This window comes from Vidua chalybeata, chromosome 1 (assembly GCF_026979565.1).
Source record: "Vidua chalybeata isolate OUT-0048 chromosome 1, bVidCha1 merged haplotype, whole genome shotgun sequence".
NCBI classification, from domain to species: domain Eukaryota; kingdom Metazoa; phylum Chordata; class Aves; order Passeriformes; family Viduidae; genus Vidua; species Vidua chalybeata.
Window position 1 is genome coordinate 20,863,278 of NC_071530.1, and position 26,305 is coordinate 20,889,582.

General features: G+C 39.8%; 1 protein-coding gene across 2 annotated transcripts; it reads right to left on the minus strand.

Annotated features, from left to right (window-relative positions):
• Window positions 1-85: 85 nt before the first annotated feature.
• PTER (phosphotriesterase related) lies at window positions 86-20,986 on the minus strand. 2 transcript variants are annotated; one of them, XM_053945009.1, is made up of 5 exons: window positions 20,768-20,986; window positions 9,639-10,111; window positions 7,655-7,920; window positions 4,116-4,256; window positions 86-927 (listed from the first exon to the last, which is right to left on the minus strand). In XM_053945009.1, exons 2-5 carry the CDS (start codon window positions 10,068-10,070, stop codon window positions 717-719), a joined length of 1,050 nt encoding a protein of 349 aa, XP_053800984.1. In that variant the 5' UTR covers window positions 10,071-10,111; window positions 20,768-20,986; the 3' UTR covers window positions 86-716. The 2 variants fall into 2 exon arrangements, with proteins under 2 accessions (XP_053800984.1, XP_053800992.1); XM_053945017.1 differs by lacking the exon at window positions 20,768-20,986 and adding an exon at window positions 8,987-9,143 and having other exon boundaries at window positions 9,639-9,712.
• Window positions 20,987-26,305: the final 5,319 nt, after the last annotated feature.

The following is a 26,305-nucleotide window of genomic DNA, read 5'->3' on the forward strand; positions in this document are numbered from 1 at the left end:
TTTACATGATTGCTGTGAGACTCCAAGTTCATGATAAAAAATTAATGCAATTAGAAAAAGACATCTGTAATAATACTGCACATAGTTTAAGAGGTGATCAAAATGCTTTATTCAAAAATATATTTTTTCATGTATTTTTTACATTTTCAGTTACAATTAAGTAAACTGTTAAACTAGAAAGAAACCTTATCTTTTTTGAGATTCCTCTTGCCTTCTCTTGTCTATGGAAGCTAATTAAAACTTCCAGACCTTTCAATCAAGTATTACTTAAAGAATATGAGGATAATGAGAAGATTGACAGTATTACAAGGATTAAAATCAGCCCCTGAAGACAGGAAATTTAACTGAAAACCATAATTTCCTTCCAAGGAAATTTCCTTCCAGGTAACACATCTTCAGAAGTAGTCTGAAGGTAACATTCAGTAACAGTATTAGATTATGTTTTTGAAACAATTATCTTAAAATGTCAGTTGAAAAGATTCTGTAGGTAGGCTCATATTCCATAAATCATTCATGAGCAAACTTTCAGAAGGGAGAAAATGTAGAGACAGTACACAATTTTGATGTTCTAATTAAAAAGAAAAGTTACAATTAGTTTATTTGTGTCTACTAAATTTTTAGTTTTTCAGATTTTTAGATTTTTTTTAATGACTGCTGTATTGAAATCTGAATTTTATCAAGCTTCCTTCTAAATCAGGCATATTTATTCATTGTTCCTACTTAAAAGTCAACCACCGCTTTGGATTTGCTAGGAGTATTTTATCAATTTTATCTTGGGATATGCCTCTAATTAGCATTTTAGGAACTATATTTTTAAGGATATGTGAATATCCATGACCTCCATATTTCATCAACCTGTTCTTGGTGTGTACATCATGAGCCATCAGAATTCTGTCTTCATAGCCTTCTTCAATCAACATACGAATCCTGCAAAAGTTGGAAGCATCCCTGTCATCGAAAGTTCTCACTGCAACAGCACAGAACCCACCAGCATTTCCATTTCTTACATTACTGTACTGCTGGACTGTATTATAACAGAAAATACTTAGGTGCTCAGAGAATATAGTCCTTACATTTACCTGAAAATAAAATACATTTTTTATTGCATGAAAAATATCCCACCTCTGAAAACACACCACCATATATATCAAAATGGAGAAGTAAAACTTTGCTTTTGGCACATGACTTTGCATTTCCAGACCCATTAATTCCACAGAGGAATTCAAGAACTTCAGCATCACCATGCACGGGAGACAGGTTTATATAAATGAGTAAATAATAATTTCCTACATAAATTCCTTCTCAGCAGGTTACTTTTTGCTGTCACAAGGCTGGTCCCATTACATTTGCTAATGACCGAACTCTGTGTGTGACAGGTCTTTAAAGAAGCCTCATTTACATAAATTCGGTTGAATCCCATTTAACAAAGCAAGTTAATAAAAAGTTGAAGTTGCCAGTATCATACTCCATTTTCCATGCCAGGAAATAAGAGGCATTAATATGGCAGGGCAGCTAAACAGCCTTGGCAAAATGACAGGTCAGCTTGGAAAAAGAAGTAATCCTTCTGGTCACACTCTTGTAGCTGGACTACTACAAGTCCTTCTGCTTCACATTTCATTCAGGTAGCCTTACTCCCTCAATCAACTAATATTTTAGCATTTATGTTATGTGGATGTCTACACCTCTGTATGGCATGACTGTTCAAGTTTCTCAGTAAGCTTCCATTTAGTTTGGCAGAGGATTGCAGCACTGAAGTGGCAGGGACTGACAGACCAGCCCTGGAAAGTGCTCGTTCCTCATGAAGGCCTCCAATTCCATCACTTGCTAGCACTGTGAAGTTCTAATCCTTACCTTCCTGACAATGCTTTGACCAGCAAGAAAGCAAGAACTAGCCTTACAAGTACCCACATTGTATCTGAAAGCCCTTACTGACACATTTTATTACAGGTAGTTACAAGGAGATACATGTAGCAGGATCAAACCAGCATGGGCAGCAGAAAGAAGGCAAATAGGATAGAATTTGGTAACATTTTATTGTTTTTCAAAAAGCCACCATACATTGTGCCATACAGTGCACAACACTACATAAAGCATAGTCCTACGACATCACAACAAACTCCTCCAGCCTGGAATACAGAGACCACAAGCCAACCAGTAAGTAAGAGTAATGGCACTGGAGGGAGTAAGTTTTTGATGACCAAACATATTAGAATCATCTCCTTTAATGTTGAACTAATTTCATGCGTTGGGGAGGCACATGATCCTTTCTATTCTGTATCCATTGCTCCTTTTTGCTCATTCCTCTGACTCCAAACTGCCCCAGAACAGAAGTCAGTGTTTTGTTTGCATTGGCAGTAGACTGCAACCAAACTGCTGAAGCACACAGACAGCTAAATTGTGTTAAGTAGGTATGTTATGACTACAGAAGTTTGTTTTTTGAACAAAAAAGATGTGAACAAGTATTTTCCATTCAGTATTTTCATTTAGAGGTCAATTTGATTTCTACCTCTGTGGTGCTGTTTCACAAAACAAAACCCTAAGGAGATTGCCCCAGCCATCCTTAGTCCACTGTAGGTACATCGATATAACTCAAATACACATACTCACACTGTGCAATGAGAAGACAAACCTTTCATCTTTTCTTCCTTTGAACAGCCTGCTGCAAGAAATACTCAGACACTAGAGAGTTTCAGGAGAGATAATGGTGGATGAGCAAGTATCATGGATGGAATGAAAACTCTGCCACAGTTGAACATGCACTTGTTAACCAAGTCCAGTTGTTAGCCTAGTCCAGTCCTCTCTATATATTCCCCAGTGCTTCTGCAGGTGCTGACTTTCCATGGCACAGGAGAGGGCAGGAGACACAGCAGAGGAAGCAACTTTACTCAATCTAAATGCGAAAACTGTGGACTCCTTGCAACAGTTTAAAATACTGAGAGCATTGTTAAGAGAGAAACAATTTCTAGTGTGAAAAGCAGCAGCAAATGCTCGGGAGGGTGGGATAACAGCCACAGCACTTTCTTAGGAGAGAACACTTTGAAAACAGATTAGTTTTGAGATTAATCTGACAATGAGGGGGAGGAAAACTACGTCTGAGATGTAAAGGAAAGCTAGAAGTTACTTCATTAGTGATCAGCAATCATAAAATATTTCTCATCAAGAAGAGTGAAAGAACTGTTTGTGACTCTGGAAGGTAAAAAGACACAGGCAGGATGGCAATCCACCCCTCAGACACCTGCCACTTCACTGCTCACAAACACTGTGGACAAACAGCATGGCAGCATCACACCTCCAGATGGAGTGGAAGAAGTGAGGTGTCCATTCCCAGCTGATCCTACCTTCTCTCAGACAGTTTTTGTACAGAATGTATCTCTTTGGCAAAACTTTGTGTTAATACAGCACAACAGATTGGCCGTGCAGCTGAGCTGAGACTGCAGGTGCTGATGAGAAGCAGGGAAGAGGTATCCTGCCAGTGGGACCAATATTTTCACATTGTGAGTGAGTGTGAGGAGAATGGGAGCTCTGAAGAGACAGGAATCACATCCTTCAAAACAGAGAAAGGGCAAAAGGACAGGGGGAGGAAAGGTGATAAAGTGCTTGGAAGAAAAAAGGCAGTTTTCCAGGATGGAAGCACAAATCTATCCAAAACAACCAATGAGTTTTGCTAGGTTAGCAAACCAATGAGGAGATATTACAGGCTGAGATGATGTTTAGCAGCAGCACTAAGTTTCCAAGACTATGTTTCAAACAGAAGCACTTAATCCTAACATAAATGCAGTATTTTCAGCCTTTTCCTTTTTACAGACTATAAATTTGACCAGATCAACATGGAATTAGGACAGAGAATGAAGTTTAAAATGCTCTTGACCTTCTTTTCAAGTAACTTCCTACAACACTATGATTCTGCATCTTCCCCTCAGAAAGAAGAAATTATATATGCTGCTCTAATGGCGTGACAGCAGCAGGGGAAAATGGCATTATTTCAGTAGGACAGAAGACAATTTTGAACAACAAGCAGAGTCACTCTGTGATGGTCTTAAAACAAGTATTTTTTTATCAATAATATTTTTAAATCAATAACCATGCTATAGCTAAAACTGTATGGGAGCAGATACCTTGCAATTCTTTCATTGTCGTTCGGCATGTCAATATCCGGATGGAACTGGTAGTGAAGGAATTCTGTACCAAATAGGTCATACTCTAAGTAACATCCAAGTTTAGCAAATTCGACAAGTTTCTTTTTATCAAATATGGTCCTGCAGAACATATATAACACAAAGTCAGCACTGTAACAGGAATAAAACATCTTATGGTATGAGGACAGGTACTTTGTGACCTCCTACTTGCAAAGAAAAAAACCAAATAATCTATGATATAATTTACCTATTTGAAAAACAGGACTCCTGATTGACACATGCAACTTAAGACGATACACAGCATTGTCCTTCTTACATTCATTTGGGATTTCATGCATTAAAAAACCAAAACAAAACCAACTCTTTCCCCATGAAATAATGAAAACCTCTATAATAATCTTTAAATGGTAACAGGAAAGTTACTTACTTTTGATATCATTAACCCTCTCAACAGACAACCTAACAAGGAAGGACATTTAAGGAGGAGGTTAATTCATAGTGATATAAAAAAAAAAAAAAAAGACAATGGATTACTTACACGAGACAGATTTACTTTCCCAAAAGAGTTACAGGAGACAGCTTCACCCAGGGCTTGTTTCATCCATCACACACCAGTAATATACAACTTTGTCTTTAGTTTCTATTTTGTACAGTGATGTTTCTAGATTGCTATTAGAGCAGCAATATATCATTGTTTGCACTGGGATCTGGCCAGAACGCCTTAAGGAAATGCTCTCACCAAAATACGTAATGGCACTTCGAGTATCTGGGACATGGGCTTTACAAAAGATTTGAAAAGTGAAAGAACAAAGCTTCTAGCACCTCTCACTCATTTGGAAAAGAACAGCAACAGAAATAAGAGTTCTCTTTAATATTTTGGGTTTTCTTTGAACCGTTTTTACCAAGTGTATAAGCTGTTCAAAGAAAAACAAAAACACTCAAATGATACAACTTTATCTTTACAGCTGCTACACAATTTTTTTTAAGAAGAAACCACATTTCCACAAGAGCAGAACAGTTAACCAAAAGGGTAGTAGTTTGTTGGGGGATTTTTTTTTTTTACTGCAGATATTGATGTCACAAAGCAGTTTTACCTTACACAATTACATCACAGTCTGTTGCTATGGAAATGACTGATGTCATAATTTCAGTATCATGACTTAACAACCAATCAAGTAGGAGGAACAGATGGGTTGAGAGAGAGAAAATCCATGTTCAAACAAGCCTGCCATCAGCAGGAGTGTAAGACTTGCCAACTGTAATTAATAAAAAAATGTTATTTTAAAATAAATGTTACAGTTTACAGAGACTGAACATTTATTACCAAATGAGTTTTCGAAGTGCAGAGCCAAAGAACAGATTATTTTAGATCCAGCCCTGCTCGGCTCACAGGGAGACAATCACCAAGAGTATTCAATCCTGTGCAAGTGGCAAAAACACCCAACAATCTATTTCAAAATCACAGCCACAACAGTTTATTTTGAAAACTATTGTTAGTGTCATGCTTTTGGGTGTTCTATCCCATCAAAGAGCCAGAGAACTTAGTTTCCCCAGACACTGGGTCCCACTGTGAGCCACAAGGATGTAGCAACAGCAGCAGTTCCCAGTTCAAATTGCTGATCTCTGAGCTGCAATTGGGTGTTTGGGCAACACTGTCCCTGAACAGCCCTGAGCTCATGGAAAAAGAGGTGGGACATGGTGAAGCACCCTGTCATTTGGACCTTAGCCACAAATACCATGGGGACAGACACCAAACTGTTATGATGCCAATTTGTAACAGCTGCTGTGAGTCTTCTAACAAACGTTACTCAAGTGAGTTGAGTCAAGATGTTGATCTCCTTTATAACCTTAACCCCTAACAAATGGCTAAAGCAGAGGCCTTGATAGCTTTTGCTTCCAGCCTTTTAGTACACTGTAGTTCCACCATGGATACCTGCTACCTTTTTTTAAATTGCAAGACATGGTAGCTAGCATTTTAGTTTTATCATTTAATTGTAAATCCACTGGAAAACTACCATTCTGTCTATGTGAAATGCAAACATGAAATTTGGAGCTAGGTACAAATTTATATCACATTTAAGGGACTAGGATGCTTCCATATGGATTTTTCTTACTGGAGGAGACTTAAAATGTTAAGTGCACATTGCAAAGCCAAACTGCACAGTAGTTTATGTTATAGCAAGTGCCAACCTGAATGTGTGAAAGTAATGATAGAAAGAGATAAAAGGAAATGTCATATTGTGCATCAACGGCTGTTATTGAAACTGCACCTCTGTTTTCCTACTTATATTGTTTAATTTCCATCAATTAATAATTTAATTCAACAATTTACAACAGTGTATAAGAGGCAAAAAGCCATAATTGTATGTTTATGTTGTATCAAAATGGCTACATAAGTATTGATGCCTGCAGCTTGCTCAGTCCTCTTTCAGAAAAAGATTTAAGTAATCAGTTTTTTCTGAAAAAAGGGGTGAAAAATGCAGCTATAGATACAGTGGAATACAGGTAAATACAAAAAGGAAGTAATTTATAAATATTCAAATATAATTTCATGGCATGAATTTTGTGCTCCTAAAAGCATCAAGGAAAACAAGGAGCTCTGTGTGAATAACAAACACCTGTAGCTCGAGATGCAAGCTCTTAGAGCCTGTAACCACAAGAAATTTGGAGCACAGTGCTATTGCCTGTATTACATTCACACTGAGGGAAAACAATCCAATTGCTGAGAATCATATGACCACAAATAGTCTCCATTATTCAGCAACTGGCCAAACTAATCAATGCTTGGACATACTCCAGCTCACCATGAGCAACACAAGGTCATACAAAACTGATTTGGTAACAGAGGCTGTATTTCTAAGCTGGAGACAGAAAAGCATCCAATTTCTCTCCGTGCGTCTCCGAGCTCCTGGTTTTTGTTCTCAAGGAAACTAAAAGGTAACTATCTGGTCTATGCTATGGATTATCCAAAACCCAACTATTTTCTTTTACAGCAGTAGTTCCTCTGTCTGGTAGTAGAACATTAAAAATCTGCCTTTTGCTTTGATCCAGACTCCAGCCAAATTAAGGAAATCTCCATTAGCTTCTGTGAGATTTTGGCAAGGCCATTACGAGTGACCCAGTTTTCAAAAACACTGGAAGCCCAGCAACTTCCAACCCAATTTAGTGAGAGCTGCTCAGTGTCCAATGCTTTGTAAATACTGGGATTTGTGCATGGATACAAATTAATGAAATTCTCATTTTTGAAATGTGGCTACAGTTATTCCTAATCCCTCTGCCAGGCTTTCAAAGACAGCATTTAAAATACCAAAATCTCTTATCAATGTCAATCTAAAACCCGATCCTGGAGTGAAGTGGACTGAAGTGCTAGAGGCAGATCAAGCTCTATATAACCACTTATTTTTCAAGTCAGTTAACTTGAGGGTAAAACTCTATGTCACCTTTTCCCAGTGTAGTTCTGCAAAACCCCAGTGAGTTGTGGCAACACTGCAGGAAGCACAGTAGAATAGTCTCCTTACCTGTCGAGGTGAGACATGACTGTTTTTGAAGCATCAGCCCCAGCTTCCTGCAGAATGCGGATAATGTGGAAAGGGGAGTCACTGTTCCTGCCAGGATGGATGATAATAGGGCACCCAAGCTGTGACTGAGCCTGTGCTGTTGCCTGAAGCACTCTGTGTTCACTCGGAGTCAAAGGCCAGGAGCAACCTATTTCTCCCACCACACCACACTTGATATTAGTCCCATCTGCTCCTTTGAGTACCTCATCAACAATAATCTCTGTCAGCTAGAGAACAGAAAAATGAGATTTTTGGTTATTATTACTATTTGTGTTAAATAGCATCAAATTTGGCCTATGGATGCTGGGCTAGTTATGCTCTCAAGGTCTTTCTGAACTTATCTAATTAACAGCTGGGTGTGTGCAAACATTGGAGTTAAAATCTGGTTTCTGTCAACTAATGTTATGCTAACCATTCACTAAGACCAAAATAAACACAGAAGCACATCAGTTTAACAGTATCCAGTCACACATTTGTCCAGGTTTGCCAAGAAAGCTGGTCTACATGTAATTTGAACTCTGATTTAGGCAGACATTAAATTTTTGTAAAAAAAAAAAAAAAAAAGGTTAGTTTATTTCAAAACCTTTGCTTTGCACTCCTGAATTGGCATCAGACAAAATTCAATGTAGTTTTTGCAAAATAAGATCAGAGAATAAGGAAACCTTGTCATACATATAGGGAAGAAAGAAACTCTGGCAAGCATCCTGAAGAGACAAGTTTAAAGGCAAAACCTGCTTATGGGAATGCCAGTGTAGAACAACAGATCTTCAGAGCTACAAAAACAAGGTTCATTTGACAAATTTACAGGATCAAAATTAGCCTGCTTTAGAGCATGCATAGACAAAACCCATTAGAATTTCTTAATAAACCTATTTTGTTATAAAAGCTTTACTTTTTCTCTCTCAGAATAGGCCATATATCTTAAGCATACATTCAGAACTGGGAGCACAAAATGGTACTGATGATGGCCTTCTAAGGCACCTTGATGATGGCACATTCTAAGTGCTGAGTACAGGAAATCTGTGGGTCTCCATCAGTCCATCAAACACAGAAGGGAAAACTTTGCCTTGAAAAATCTATGTGTCTATGTTATTTGTATTTCAAGCAATGGAAGAACATTTAGGAAAAACAGTACTCTTGTGTGCAGTTTGGGCCAGCTTGGGTCCAGTTTTGTTGGCAGCACTGCTCAAGTTTTGACCATTGATTTTAAAAATTAATCTGACTCATTTGTAAACTGTGACAGATTTTAAAAAAAATTGTCAGCTGTATTTATACACATTCACAGCCTCTTACCTTGGAGAGTTCCATTCCCTCTTCTCCTCATCACCACATTTTCTTAATAAAAGATGAATATTTATTATTACAGGAACATCTGGGGACCTCAGGTATTATTAACACATTGTCTTAGTCACTGTACAAACAGGCTGATGTAGACTATGCCTTGAAAAGCCTGGACAAATGATAGAGAACAGAGCTACAACACACAGCCTGAGCAGAGCAGTGATTTACAATTGTCTTATAAATATTGCAATTATTTATGCTTTCTACAAGAATGCTGGGTAAACTCAATGGGAAGCAATTAGCCAGAAAAAGTGACAGAAGAGGTAGCAAGGATAAACTCCTTCCTTAAAAAACAGTAAAAAACTCAAGATAGTTTGTGGTGTACCAAATGTCCAGACATGAAATACTGTATTTTCTTTTTACTGTTGCATTATAACAAATCCCTCAAAGAAAATGGAGCTTAAGAACAGGAAATTCCGACAGATAAACCAAGCACATGAAAGTAGTGCTGCTCCAGATATTACACACAAGCAGTCGTGCTGTTCCTGTTTTCTTTGCTGAGCACCTCTATATTCCATCTATTTTACTAGAACTTCTCTCCAACTTTGGCTTACCCAGGTATAATTCACAGGACAGAGGTGCTGAAGCAATGGTTAAGACCTACCTGCTCCACTGTCATGGCCTGTGTTTGAGAAGAATGAGTGGAATCCACATAAAACCCAGCACCAGCAATAATATGAACTCCAGTTTCTTCAGCAAGTTTCTTCAAAGTATTCATATCCCGGCCAATTCCTGTAGTTGTGTTTTCCACAATTGTCCCACCACCAGCTGCTTTAAAATGCAGCAGCTCCTCCCTCACAGCCTCTGTCTCCTGATACAAAAGAAGGTTTTCTTTATGGCTGTAGGGATTTTGCTTAATCCAAAACAAATTCTTCATCTCAATGGGCCCATTAGACAAAGGCTCTTGGCCTGGAGAAGGTGGACAAAAGCAGCTGCTGTAGTTCATAGTCAAGTGTTCATGAGTCAATGTGTAGCCAAGACAGTCTGGCTCCACAGGGCCCAAGACAGTCTGCACTTTTCCACTCAAGGACAGCATTTTTCTTTAACAAAGGGGAAAAAATCAGATCCTAAAGGAGTCTGGGAAAGAAGAAAGAAAACAAAAACATTTCAGAAAGAGCATCATTTTCTCATGTAATTTCTGAAATCCCTCCTCCCTCTTGCACATGTACCTACACTCTGTGTGTGTTTGCTGGGATGTTTCCAAAAGCTGTTTGTAGCAGGGTGGTCAATATGAAAAACAAGGCATTTATTTTACCCCACTGTGCTTGTATCAGTACTCCAGCAACATAAACACATCACATTTCAGTACATGGAAACTGTTGTAATTTATTGTGCTGCAGTCAGTATCACATTAAGATAAATGTTTCCTATTCAATAAAACCATTATATGTTCATTTAGGATTCTTTGCTCTTCAGCAGCTGTCATATTTTGTCAGCTTCAGCCACCAGATGAACACACTTGGCACCAAGGCTGAATATTCCTTACTGGTATGTTCAGTATATTTACCTCTGGCCTCCAAGACTCAGTGTCCCTCTCACATGCCAAGGAAGCAGTCTGTGTTTGGGCACCTTGTCTGCCCCTCCCTATGTGGAATGCAGGGGTGGGGGTGATAATCTGCTCCTCTGGCTTCAGCAGGACTCAGGTTCTCTGGAGGTCTTGAACAGCCCAGGACCACTCCTCTAAGGCTGACAACAGCCGCCAAAGATAGAGCATGGCCCACAAACAGCGGCGGAGAAGCCGAAGAGCTTCAGTGGGCAAATATTTTACCAGTTAAGAACAGACTTTAAACTAACAATTTGTATGTGGTTCAGCATCTCAGACACTTTTTAATTAATCTTTAACATCAATGAAAAAATGTTACTTCTCAAAACTTCAAACGAGCAGTGACAAAGACAAACACTGAGGTTACAGTCTGCAGTTGGTTCATGTCAAAGGCCCTGCACCAATTTAGCCTAACTCACTGCAGGTTAGAATTAACTGCAGCTATCCCCATTGGGATATTGTTTTTTTTCCCTTTTGGGAGGGGCAGGGGGGGTAGTCCTGACTAACCAGTTCATGTTAGATCTTCCAGATGCTAGTCACAAAGGCTTGAGGATATATAGTTAAAATCCCTAGTCAACCAAAATCATGAGTTATGAAACAAAATACATGTTTAATCATGTCCAGAGGAAAGGACTAACTAGAGCATGCATTATTGATTAAAGAGAGAGGTCTTTCCCATTTCTGCCTCCCTTTTAGTGAATAATGTCATAAACACGGGTTTGTTACTGGTTAAGCCCTCAGAGGACATTTTCCTTTTAACTGCTAAAGTTAATCTACTAGGATGACAGAAAAACTGAAATCTGAAGGGCACTGAACTCCACATATCAAAGGGCACAGGAACATCAAGATCTCTTTGGGGATACTTTGATCTCATGAGAAGCAGTCACTGTCAGAGCACCAACGGACAAAAATGACCCAGCCTCTGGAAAAGGCAGCTATTGCCTGCCCAGTGAATTCTGTAGTGCTGGTGCTCATTGTAATATGAAGTTGGCCATCCATAAAAAAGAGAAATGACTGACTGACTATGTTTACTTGCCTTGTGTAAAAGCTGATTAGGATGAACTGTTCTTTTAGGAATTTTGCTCCTGAACTAGCATGTCAACTTGTTTGAGAAGATAGAAGAATAATCTTTCTCATAGAACAGACTGCTGGCTGATTAATAGGATGATTTATTTTTCTTCGAAACAGATTAAGAAGTGCATGATTTCAGAAAATATTATTCTTGAGCAAATAATTAAAACCAAAATACCTGTCTTAGTCAGAAACTTCTCCTAGCTGCAATTCAATTAAACAGTCATTAATTCCATCCTTGAAGAAGGCTGGTGCTCTATATAAAGCAACCCACTATTCTGGATAAAGTTCAATGATCTGAGTCATTCTTATATGTACAGCAAAGCAACTGACATAATTCTAAGCATTACCTTTGCTTTATTTTTTTTGCCCCTTCCCTCTTTTTTAAATGTTAAATATCTACACTCTGGCATTCAGTAAAACCCTGACAGCACAGAGTGATAACTACCCTCTGCATTAGATTCACACTTCTCTTTCCCCATGTTCACTGACAATTTTCCAATCCATTTATTAAGTTAGCAAACCAAACCTATATACAATTAAATACACAAGTATTTAATTTCTTTTGATAGATCTTGACACAAATAAATTACCAGCTCCTGTGCCAGGTTTCTCTTTTAGCAGACACCAACCTCTTGATTTTTAAACTCTAGATTTCAGATTACAGAATACATATACAGAATTTACTGAACCTTTTGACTGAGGCCAAGGATTTTTGTAAATATAAGAAGCATCACAAAAAATGGAAACTTACACAAACAGCATTTAAAGTAGGCCTAATTTATCTTCACGAAAAATGTATTAATGTAATGCCTGTTCCTGATAACTGACACGGTTTTAGAAACCCACCACTCTTAATAAAAGAAGTATAGAAAATAAAGACAGTCAACAACCTGTGACTGGAATTATTTTTGAAATCACTGTCCTGATATCTTCCCTACTGTCATTCACATAAAGAGTCTGCCCTGGTTATGCTATGATACATTATTCCTAGTAAGATTCACTTGATCGAATCAGAATTATGTATTTTTAAAACAGATTTTAGGTGCAAATAGCTTTTAAATGGAATCAGGATTCCTATTTAATTTAAGCATGTAGATGTTACTACAGGAATCACTGTTTGTGTGGTTTACTCATGACATGCATGCCATGTTTTACACAGAACTTTCTTTTGAAAAAATTTCTTCTTTCATACACCAAGGACTGCATTCATATCACCTCATTTAGGCATTTAAATGATGTATGTCTACTACAGAACAATCATCTGGAGATGGAAGGACATATCTATAGGCAATTCGTCCAGCTTATTTTTAATGCCTGTAAAAGGACAGGATAAGTCACTTCCTGTAATGTTATCCTCCTTCCATGGACTAAGGAGTGAGCCAAGAAACAATCCAGGACAAAACAAATATAATTCAGATGGCTCTACACAGGCTATGTGAATTATATTTCCTTAATCTTAACCCAGTCTGAGGGGATGGGAAAATGTGCTGATTCCTATCACAGAAGATAAATAGGTAGGTTCATATCTGGCAATAACAGCTATTTTGGTTTTGAAAATCGCTAATTTATGTGGTGGTATTGCCAAGGAGCTCCTGCACAAACCAAGACTTCTCAGCTCTGGGTGCTGTATAAAGAGAGAAATAAATTATATTTCCTGAAAATTACAAATTCAGACTAAAAAATGAGAAAACTGCTTTAAGATGTAACCAAAACTTTTATTATTTCACAAAAGCCGTGAAACACTACCTTACCATTCTTGTAATAAACGCTGGACAAATCTTTATAACCACCAACTGGATGGTGCATAAAATACAACTCTCACCATTAGCCAACTATCAAATCCTGGTGAAGTAAATATTTTTCCTAGAGGTATTGTTAAGAGAAAAGAGATTTGCTACTAAAAAGGTCATGGTGCTGCATTCCTGACTCTGGTAAAAACTCCACTGAGTTCAATAGATGTTTTGCTTGAATACTGATGACAAGATTTATGTTTCCACTTTTCCCATCTGAAACATGCGCTTCAGTCATTGTGTCATTTTAATGGCCTTGTAATGGGAAGTCCCCCTAGGTTTGGATTAGCTGCTTCCTACAGTAATCTCATATTGCTGAAACATTATAATCACATAAACACAGTTTCCATATGCTAATTCTGCATTTGTTTTGATTGGGTAAGCACATTTTAATGGCATTAACACAGATTCTCTGTAGACCAGTGTGAGAATCATTTCATTGTCGTTACATTACAATGTGAGATTAGAGCAACATTAAATCCAGATTGCTGTGACATAAAATTTACCAAAAAAAAGCAAAAAGAATGCCTCAATGGGTATTAACTGTACCCAGAAAAAGTTAAACACAGCTGCCATTTAGAAACAAGGGCTGCCCTGGCTGCATCAAGAGCATTTTAAGTGAGTCTTTCCTTTATAACCACACAGCCCTGGGAAATGTGATACAGCACAGGCTCACTATATATTTACAGATGGAGGAAATGTTCTGAGAATTCGATTCTAGTTTGAGCAACCCCTACAGAGCATGGAAAAGCCACTAATTAGAAATATGTGACATATCTGTAGGAAATTACTATTAGTTAGTCTATGCTGTGTTATCTCACTGTTCCCCACATGTAAGCATTTTGTGACAAGGGAAAAAGTTAGCAAGACAAAGAGGAGAGGCACAGGGTAAGAGAACACGTGCAGACTGTGTCACGAAAAATTTCAAAAAACCCTTACTTTTCTCTTCCCTCATGTTTCTGCCAACCACGTAGAGGTTTATAGAAAGGAATTCAATACTGCCTGCACAGTTCTTCCTCTTCCCCACCAGACAAGCAAGCTTTCTAACCTCTCCATATCTATTCCACCTTCTTCAAAAATATATTCATGAGCGCTAATTACAGTGCAAACATGCCTGAAACCCAGCACTCCCTTGGACACAGATTTCAGTAAACATGGCTTTTTCGCTCATGCATGTTGAAAGGAAAGCACAGCTACAGGGGCTGTGGAGCTGAGCCTGCCACAGCTGGGTGGCTGAGTGCAGCAGGAGGACAGAACCTGCATTTGCTCCAGGACAGATGCAGACTCAATTGTCATTTAGTCCAGCAATTCCCCATGCACCAGTCACAGCAAAGGAGTCCAAGACCTGTAACACTGTAGTCCTAACAGGCACTCTCACACCATCACTAGTTTCTGTTACATGAGAGAACAACAAGTCTTATATTGCTTTTGGGTTTGAATTTGAAAATGAGTGGAAGTACTGAAAAAATTGAGGTTTCTGGGCAAACTCGGGCCTCTTCTGTAGAAATGGCAGGTATGCTGCTCTGAAGGTGACAGATTATTTTCATTAAAAGTCATAAATGTTCTTCCCTGTCTTCGGAATTGACATTGGTCAGAAGTGGCATTGGTCCTTTTCCTCTCCCAGAATGGAGCTATGAGAGTACCATGATTTGCTGAACTTCAAGCTAACTCAAGGCTTTGTGTCCTAAGGAACAATGTCACACAGGAGATTTTTCATGCCTTGAATAAAGCTTTTATGAGAGAGGAAGGGAACACTTATGGTGCCTCTCTCTCACACAAATTCCCGCCTAAGCCCACAGGAGCATATGCTGCAGCTCTTCCTTTCGTGGGCCAGTCTTTGTTTCCTACCTTTGGGTGGCTGTATCTTCATGCAGCATGCTTACAAGCATCACCATTTTGGATGTGTAAGCTCTTGAATGGGTAGAAATTGGCCAACAGACTCAAAGAGAGAATTCTTGGGGGGATTATTTAAAAAGCATCATCTATTCCACCTTGCTGCATTTTTTCATGAAACACATTATTCTGGAAATACTCAGAATAGTGGGTTAATGTTGTGGCCTTCAGTGACCTACCTCTGGTCCCCAAACCATTCAAAAACATATTTCCTTAAGAAGTCAAGCCAAAAGATATGCTAAATATTGCTTTTTACTAAGTCTTCTATATATGGTTTGAGCAACCAAAAAACCTTTACACTACAGAAGTGAGAAAGAATACTAAAAGTAAGACTTTATGTAAGGTTACAGTATGTGCTATGAAAAAAATTAGGAGAGCTTTAGACAAGCCTTATATAATCCAACTATGATAACAAGAAATACCACCAAAATATGCAGGTACACACACTCCATAGCAGCTACATTGCTTGAGTAGCACTGTCAATGTTCTACAATCTAAAAGCAGTCACTTAAATTTTAAGAGAAACATAAACACTAGTACACATATGGGAAAGGCCAATTTATTGACGCCCTGCCCTCAGAACCTCCAAAAAACACTCTCAGATAAGGAGCTGGGTAAACGAGAAGCAAAGCTTTTAAATGTTCACCTGAAAGGAAAGAGAAAATTCTTACAGCACCTTCCCTCTGGCTCAACTCGTGGCAGACTGACCATCCAGCTTTGCATGGTTTGAGGGTCATGTTCTGGCTCTAGCCAGGCTTTAAGCCAGGCATATCTAAATCAGATTGCTTCCTTAAGAGTTGAACTGTCACACCAGGACAAGTGCAGCGTCTCGTACCCGTCTCGCAGGGTGGACAAACCTTGGAGAACAAAGCAAGCACATGTGATTTGCCCCAAGAAGCAGAGTCCAAGTCACCTCGTATATAGAACTTTGCACAATTTTTTTCCAATTTGGTTAAAGTTTAGCTGTTGTGACCAGAATAGTCAGACTTCCATTTTACCTTATTTCTGTGCAGATAACAGTCTCAAAATCCAGGCTTCTCTGAGCAAAGTCACATTGAAGTTTCTCTTCCTCAGAGATCTGAGACCAGCATACCCCTAAGTGTTTTTTCATTAACATCTCTTTAGAAGAACTTCAGGGGATTTTACATTTTGGGCAGCTTCCAAAATTACTCCTGATAAAAGGTCAGATAAAAATTTTCCTCCAGGGTCAAACATTACATTAATTATATTTTACATGCACACATAGTGTTTTTAGGCCAAAAATCAGAACTGAAGTCACATTATGCTATATGCAAATATGGGCTAAGTCCTGCATGTTGATATATACATTCATATTCTTAAGACTTAACAGACTCACATTTGCTTCTCGAGGGTTCTGGGGTATAAGCATATATTCTCTTTCTTATGAGGAAACAAGATGTGGGGAAAAAAAGTCTCCGTTTCAGGAATGCATATCCAACCTTCATTCCCTCTAAATTTCAAATCTGAAACAAGCATACATCTTAACTCCACTCTTTGTTGTTATTCTCATTGACTTTCATTGGTTTTCTCTCTACTTGAGGTCTCATACACATATTTTCACATGAGCTTAAACATTTCAGTAAGCATGCTGGGTGGAGCATTATCACTCGCTTGTACAGCCCTACAGAGCCACATCAAACCACTCCATGATCTTCACATGCAGAAATGCACCACACAAATCTAAGTAATGGAAGAGTGATATGCATTACTATCTCTTGATCAAGACTGAACATTAACATCTAAAAAAATTATTCAGATGAATGAACCCCAACATCAGCTTTGCCACAGAACACAGCAGTCACTGATCCACTAAGATCTGTAAAGCCACGCATGTTGGAAAAGAGCCTGGCGATTTGCTTCAGAGTCTCATTCACTATCACAGACTGCAGCAACTGAAAAAAGCAGGCACTTCCAGAAAACCACCTTCTTTACTAGGGAGCAATGAGCTTAGATGCAAAGAACTAAATTCAATGTCCCACTACTGCAAACAACAGTATCACAAAATTTGCAACCAATCTGAAGATCTAATGGGAAAAAATACCCTGAGAAAAGCCTTTTGTTTCAAATCTGAAACAAGCATACATCTTAACTCCACTCTTTGTTGTTATTCTCATTGACTTTCATTGGTTTTCATTGACTGTTCTCCGTGACTGTGGCAGGAAATGGAAGCTGTATGTCCATCTCAAGATCCACTTCTGCTCTAAAGAAACAAGCCCACACAAGAAAAGTTAATGTGAGTCACGGGAAAGCTCAAAGCTGATGGGTGTAGCTCAAGGAGTATCTTTTACCTCAGAAACTTACAGTCTGCCTGCTTTGTCAGTGGTAAGAGTCAATGACCTCTTGCTTATACAACTCCTGTCTTTAAGTTCTTACCCCCATCTGGATACAACAGTGGAATGCTAGGAACAACCAAGACACAGAAGCTGACAAAATTGTCAGGTCTCCTACATATCCTTCTATTTCTTTTCCAGGTATTGCTGAATCTTCAGTCTTAACCAGAACTGGACACAGAACCCTGCCACTGTTTTGCCTTTTTGTATCACAGAATTTCTGAAAGAAGATACAAACTCAGTATTTTTGTCCTGGAAACTATTATCTGTTTTTCAAAAAAATCCTGGCTACCCAGTCTAAAGTGAACAACAAAGAACAAAGTCCTAAAATAAAGCTTACCAAACATCAGAGTTCAAGCAATAAAACCAGTTGAAGATTTCCAGACCCATTTGAAAATGACCCATCTGCCAAAAAGTACACAAATCACAGCAAAAAAAGAGGTACACTCCTTTCACTTGATCACTAATCCTCACTGTAGTAACTCTGGACAGGGCAAAGACAACTGTGGAATAAAACAATTCTCCTTTTACATTTTGAAGAAAGAGATGAGATTCCAAAAGAGCAGAAAAAGGGAGTAGTTCAGCAGGTAACACACTGTTCTTTGATCCTACCACCTCCACAGAAGTTACTTCAAGAAAAACCCTGTGGCTTTGGCTACACAACAGTGGAGTTTCAGTATATCTTTGAGAAGAGGGATTCTACATTTCTGAGATCCAAGTAAAAAAAGGTGATTTACTTAAAGCTGTCATCTAAGAGATGATGGTGGTGGTATTTCTTCTTGCTTCCTTTTTATCGGAGTAGTTAAGACCTTGTGAAACATATCCCAGATATTGTTAGCATAAAATGCTCTTCTTGGATTATTACCAACATACATATTACTATCAGACCAAAGAGATGACCACTGCTTAAAAAATTCTGAGGAAGCTTTTAATTTGTGACCAGAAAAATGACACTGAAGCAGAAAAGCTACCCTACCAGTTTTGAGAGGATGTAATTTCTTCTTAGAACTAGAGGGATGGGATACTCCCCTTACCCTCCAATACAGCTGGCAATCCAATTTTCCAGAAATGTAGAAAATGTAAAAGAGTTCAAAACTGTTCTGCATCAAACCAGAGACTTGTACCATAGGTTTCCACAGCTTAGATGGATCTCTAATTCCCTCATACTGGACAGGTGGCCAGTCTGATACAAGCAGAAGCCTCACACTGTTTTCATGAACCTTAAGAAGTCTGACTAAAAAATTGATTTGTTCAGTATTTCAAGTCCTGAAAGATGGGAAAAACATTTTAGATCTACATCAAGTGAAATAAGGAAAAAAATTCACAGAATGTTCAGAGGCATAGTCCTTTAATAAACACAGAACTCACTGGTGCCATATGCTTCACTATGATTTTCATGTGTGAGAAGCAAGCTGACGGCTCCTAACAGAGGGAAGCTGTGACATTTGTTCCTGCTGCACCATGCACTAATTTAGCAAGTTAGCACTGGTCATCTACATGAAATATAATTGAGCATCTGAATGCCATTGTTGCCACCTTTGATTATAACTATGAAAATGAATGTGATGATGGTGACAGGATGGCAAATATTACATCTGTTAAATTCCAAAATATAAGGCGCATTCACAATAATAAATGACACATATGTAGTCTTTCATAAAACAATCCCAGACTACCTGACAAAATGATACAAAACTACTTATTAGAAGCATTGCTTCACCCATCACTGAAACACAGCCCCTAGCAGAAAGAAGGCAACAACCTTTAAACATTACAGAACATATTATGACAGAGGACGTTGAATAATTTATCCAGTGTAAAGCAGAAGGGAATTCCAGACGAGTAAAACAAAATTTCCCAGACGTAAGTGACCTCCAGCTAAAAACTGGTTTCATTCAAGAACTGTCACAAGCCTCTAGCATACAGAAGATACCACCCTTTACAACAGACACCTGAAAAAAAAAGAATTATGTTTACAGGTATCTTGGAGATCATATATACATTCAAGTACTTGCTAGGCTCCTCAGAGTTCCTCACCAACAGGACCTGTATGCTTCAACTTACGACCAAACTGACCACAAGATAAGACCTAATGCAGAAGGGTGCCAAAACCCAAGGCCACTGCCCAGCAGTGGCTTTGCCACTGCGCTGAAGCACACTTGGCAGGGGGAGCTGAACCTCCCTTGCTCAGATTCAGCCTCCCTTCCGCAGCTCCCTGAGCCGGTGCCAGGGGAGCAGGGAACCTGCTGCAACTGTGTCTTGGATGGGCAGCAAGCCTCAGGCCACAGAGAATATGGATGGTGTAGTGTCGTGTCCCAACAGGGCACACAAGCAAGTCTGGAGCTTTGCTGCTCAGCCTTGACAAACTTAAGCAACTCTGGAAGCTTAAGTCTTGCAGAGGGCTGCTGGTGCTTCCAGATGGAGAGGCAGCTGAAGGCAGGCTCTGAAGGTCCCAGTTTTGGATAGAGGCATTTGTTCCTTCAGAGACACCCTCGGGAACTGTCGGGAGAGGAGTACTAGAGAGGACGTAGTTCCAATATTTAACTTGTTATGTCTGTACAAATATTAAATACCAGTACTAATAATAGCAGTGTAGCTGCACTCACACAGTGCAGCCGCCTGAGCTCGCGGCTCACTCTGTTGGTAACTATCATCTGGTGCTGCAAAACGCTTTTGCAGAGAGGAGCTGCTCGTCCCCTCACACTCCACACGCTCCCCGCAGGAGCCCTGCCTGAGCCAGCACCTCTGCCCCTCGCCCGGCAGCCGCCCCTCCGCCGAGGCTGCACCGGCTGTGCCGGGCCCGCCGCGGCCCTGACCCGCGGCCCGAGCCCGGCACAGCCCTGGGCACAGCCCCGCCCCTGCCCCGAGCACTGCCAGCCGCCTTCCGCTCTCCCGCCTCGGGCCTTCCCGGGCCGGCAGCGCAGAAGGCGAAAGCCGCTCTCGCCCCTCAACTCTCGGGCGAAGTTTCCCGGCCCGGGCGCCTTGTCGCGCCGAGGGCATCAAGGGCGAGCCCGGCACGGCTCTGGGCCGCGGGACGTGGCGGAGCGGCTCCGCAGGAGTTCCCCACACCCCACTCGCTCACCCCGCGGTCCGACCCTCCGCCGGCAGCACCGCACCCCGCAGGGCCCCGGCTGGCAGAGAGCCGCGACCGCCCCGAGCGGGGCGGGACTTCCCGGAGCGAGTGGTGGAGCAGGCGCGGGGCGGCGGGGCCTGGGGAGCGCGGGGTGCCGGATAGGAGAGCGGAAGAACGGCCGGGGAGCGGAGCGCTGCCCCTCTGCCTCCCTGTGGGGACCCGCCCAGCTCGCTGCCCGTTCCCCGGCCCCAGGAGTTCCCCCGTGGAGTGAGGGGCAGCTATGCTTTGTGTCATCCTTAGTTCCTAGTACGAATGAGAGTCCGTGGCTGTGAGCATCCTGCCTGTCCCTGGGAGGAGGCTGGAATCCACGGAGTCATTCTGGGAGAGAGTGGGGGGCAGGGTGGGAGTTCGCGCTGAGTGCTTCGGCTTGCAAGAGGCAATATTTTCTAATCTGCCCTTTAATGCAAATAGGATGGTTGAAGAGGCATTTCCAAGTATCTACACAGAGATACACAATGATTCTGGAAGAAAGTGCAGGTCCACAGTATAAAATGAAAACACAGCTAACACCAAGTTAGAATCATGGAATCATTAAGGCTGCAAAAGACTACCAAAATCATCGAGTCCAACCTTTAAACACCACCATGTCAACCAAATCGTGGCACTACGTGCTATGCAACTTCTCTACGCAGTTCATTCCAATGTTTTTAACCCTTTAAGTAAAGAAATTTTTGTGATGAAGAATTCACCTTCAGAATCCTTTACCTTTCCTTTTGAGGATCTCAAAAGTGTCTTATTTACCTAAGGCTCACAGCATCCAATGTGGTACTATTCCATTTTATAGAAGGGTAAACGTGCTGGCAACATCACTAGCAAAAGGCGCAGGGGACAGAACTTCTCTAGCCCTCATACATAGCCAAAGCTGTAGCAAAGTCACCCAGTGCATTGTGGAGTCATGTAACCTGAAGTCAGGAAGCTTTTCTGGGAGAAGTACTTACTCTTTTAATTGCTATGTGTTCTACTTTGACTCTTCCTTGTTCCCGTTCATAATAGGCTGGGGCCAGCACTGCGGCACAATGCCTGCAAAAGGATTCTTGTGTGCCTGCCTTTAATATAGCCTGGGGGAGATGGATCCTAGCTTTTCTTCAGATCCCAGATAATCCTGTGATGCAGAAAGTGAGTGGGCATGACTGGGAATGAAAGCCAATGCATGCTGATGCATGGGCCGTTTATCATCTATCTTACAGTGAAGGACAAAAATGGAAGTAGTAGATGAAAAATGAGGAGGGTGCTGAAGTAAACAACTTTAGAGAGGTAGGAGGTAAAAGAAAGTTGTTCTTTTATGAAAGTGATGGAGAAATGAAGTTTTGGCTTAAAAAAAACAAAAAAACAAAACAAAAAAAACACCCCCCAAAAAAAAAACCAAACCAAAAAAAAAAAAACCAACCAAACAAACAAACAAACAAAAAAAAAAAAAAACAAAAAAAAAAACATTTTGAGAATACGAGACCTGAGGGTTAGAATCCACGACTGCTGATATTGGTGGGGGGAGGACACAACCTTTGGGATCTCAACTAAAGGGAAATTACTGCCCAGTAAGGGAAAGTAAAGATGAAGACAGTGACACAAGTGAAATGCTGGGAACTTTTGAATTAGCATCGACTCACCGGGAATATGCAGTAGTGCTTAATACAAATAGATGGCTGGAGCTAAGCTGCTGGGATGGTTCCAGTTGTCCACATCACTTGTTTTTATTTGCTTCTCATATGAAGTCAAGTGAGTAGGGGTCCTGCAAAGATTAAGTGGAGATATGAAGGCCTGTCATTTACAATAGCTTGTATTTCAACATGTTAATATTATTGGGCAGTCAGTGCAGGAGAAATTATGTATGAGAGGTATGTTAAAAATAGTAATGCAATGCTTTATGGAACATCATTTGTCACTGGTCATAGCCAACCTGTTTTGAAGATTTGTGATGAATTTTACATAAGGCCTGCACTTCTACATCTTTTGTGTTTTAAAATATACAAGCAGTATTAAAACTTGGGTAGGTACAAAGCAAAACCATATTCAATCTGCATTTTTACACATGCAGAATGAGCTTCTCTTTAAAGCAATCTTCACTACTTCCAAAGCAAAGTAAGATACTATATTTTGAATTTTAACGTCCTCAACTTCAACCTACTACAAAACAGAGGCTTGTAAACATAAAGTAATGGGCTGCCTTGTTCAGACCAAATGCACAGTGAACAGTGAAAACAAGTCAACAGCTGGCAGAATCTATACATATGATACTTGGTTCACAATTTAGGTGATATACAACCTTGTGTAATATATCTGGCATTTGTATCCACTTTTCCAAATCTGAAAACCAGGCTGTGGTCTTCCTAGAAATACTGAATTGGTTGCCAGATTAAATAGTTAATGAAATTGGGAAATCAACCCACCACTCTTGCCTCCCTCTCAGCTATACAAACAGCAGTGACAACTGTCAGTAACATCACAAGCTAAAATATCCATATTGCACAGTTAAAAAAAAAAAAAAAGAAAGAAGAGAAAGTGTTCTTTATTTTGCAAGGTCTGCACTAAAGCAAAGCTTGATGTCAGTAGCTTTTGTAGAAGTTACAGTTTGGTCAGGGTTAAATCACACCCGTGCTTTTGTCCACCTCAATCATGGCATGACTAGAAGGAGCACTGAAGCCAATGTTCCTTTTCCATTTGGATCACTGTTGTAAACTCTGTCAACTGTTTAACTTAGACACAAAATAAGGACCAAATATTTGCAGTGCTTGAGCTTCGGTAGCATTCCTTCTCTTTCCAAAGGTGTATAAATAAGAGAGCAGACCAATAGTTGCAGCATCAGCCCTGGGTGACCTAGGGGAAAGTGGTCTTAAGAGTCCATACCCAGAGGGTGCACAGGTCCCAAAACCAGGTGGGTTTTCCCAGAGCAGAGAGGCTGTGAGAGCTACTGCCACCTAGATAGCTATGGAAACAGCTGAGCCACTACACTGGGACCCCAGGGATTGGGACCCATGAGAGTGAGTGATCTCTTCCAGACTGAAATCTCCTGCCTGGGGCTCTATTTCTCAGGTGAAATAGAAGATAGAAAAACCATGTCATGTTTTAGTTTTACTCAGAGAACAATTTATAAGGTTTGCCTGAGCTTATAAATGCAATATTTTTCTTCTTTGAAACAAGCCTCTTTTGGAGGGACTGTGGTAGCAGTAAAACACTACAGCATTCATTAGGCCAGCTGGGCTGCCCTAGGAAGTTGTGGAGTCACCATCCCTGCAGGTATGTAGAAGACATGTAGATGTGCTGCTTAGAGACATGATTTAGTGATGGGATTGGCAGTGTTAGGTTAATGGTTGGGCTCAATAACTTTAGAGATCTTCTCCAATCCAAAAATTCTATGGTTCTATGATTCTAATGTGACTGGAAAACCAGACAAAATTTCAGGTACAAACAAGCGCTTCTTCAATATCAAGCTGTATTAGAGTTCTTCTTCTGGTATGACTTGAGGACAGAAAATTCCAGTTTGCTATAATAAAACTTAGTGACTGAAGGCCCGAGATTACTCTTACTCCTTCTTCAGAAAGATAGTAAGCACAGAAAGGAAAAAGAGGCAGAATGTAATTTAGGCACTGTTTGCGCAAGGGCCATTGCAAACACAAGCATTTGCACATGCTGTTGAGAAATGGGAAGTGACAGTATCATTTGCACACATACACAATATAACCCACTAGTTGGTAGGATGAATAAATAGGAACTCCAGAGCAAAAAAACACTGCAGAGATAATTCATTCAAAAAGGGTAAAGTAAGAAAAAAATTAATCCTCCAGGGAAACTCTTTATTGATCATGCTCTTTCCAAAGGGATTCCATGAACTTAGAGAGTTAGAAAGAATAATTTGTTTGTCAATCTTGCATGTGCCTACTGCTCTTAAATGACAGAACAACAGACAGGACTCCTGTTATGCATGCAGGACATGAATTGTATGGTAAGTAAGGTTTTAAAATCAACGATGACTGTTTGGAAGGGGCTTCAGGTATGACTTTTTTGTTTAGGAAATGGGGTTTTATTGATTGTTATTCACTGACGACAGTGACTTTTTTTGAAAAACTCTGATGTACTGAAGATGTAGGTATGAGTCTGACTGTTAAATTGCAGATACTCCAAGAAGCAAATAAAAATTGGAAGAAGTAGGCAATACATAATATTTAAGTAGAAATAACACAAAGCTATTCATTAACAGCAAAAGTAAATATGTCTCTGGAGGCAAAAGGCAGAGCAATGTTGACATTGACTAAAGACTTACTTAATCCTACATTCTTAGTTATTACTTGAGTTAGTGGAGGCTATTTAGAAAAAGCCAAGCTAGGCTGATCATTAAGAAAGTTTGTAGAATTCAGCTTAATATTATTTCAGAAAACTATTGAATTCAGTTCTCTCAGCACCTTCATCTGTTTTTCTTTTGACTAGGCTAGAAACTCTAAGCAGCTTGTATGGTGGTACCTATCCTGTTATCTTGTTAATTAATATTTTAGGAGATAAGTATTTTCAAGCTTTTGTTTGATCCGAAAACAGGTTTTTTTTTTCCCAGAGAGGAGTGTGCAGACAAGTATTCCTGGGAGTCTGTAAGCTTCTGAGGTGTTTTCAGAAAAAAGTGCATGTTCACCTTCTGTGTTATGAGAATTTTTTTCAAAGAATAATTTTTTTCAAAGATAGATTTACTGGATCTAGATGACAAATGACTGTACAGACTTTTTAAAGAAAATGACAGATTAAAATTACATATAATAAACTGCAGGTGTTTCACTGTTGATGATGACACAGTAGAGGAACAGAAGAAGGAGAGGAATGAAAAGGAACAGAGGAGAGAAAAGGTTCACTGACAGAGTGGAAGATGGGCTGATGGGGCAATTTGCATTATTTATAAGGGCTGCTGGTCAGCAGCCTCAATAAACATTTTTTTTTTACAATGCAACTGAAAAAAAAATAGAGTAAATTTTACTGTTTCACTCACTGTTACTGATTAGAACATCATTTTATAGTACTATGTGGAAGAAATTTTGAAACAACTGCTGCTTTGTTTCTAGCTCAGTGCTAGGATGACTTCATTCAGTATCACAAAATTCAAGCTTATTTCTGCTGCTGATCAGTGATAACATGCATGAGTAAACCAAGAGTTGTCACTTCAGCCTGCCACTTTACCTTCATTTTTTTGATAAATCCCAAGAGCTGCAGATAAATGACTTTGATACCATCTGTACTTGCAATTAGTACCAAAGTTACAAATATGTTCATGTGGATGTAATTGAGGGCAAAACTTGAGGCTGCTAGATTTCAATTCACTGTACAAACACTATTTCTTCCAGTTATTTGACACCTTTTAAACTTTATGTCTTTAATGAGAGAAACTGAAAATGAGAAAACTCCTCAATGAGGGGAATTGAAATGGAGACGGCTCTATAGGCTCAAAGTAAGCCATAAAAGGAGGCTAGACTGTTTTATTTTTCTACTAACTCACTGGATCAAATCCTATCT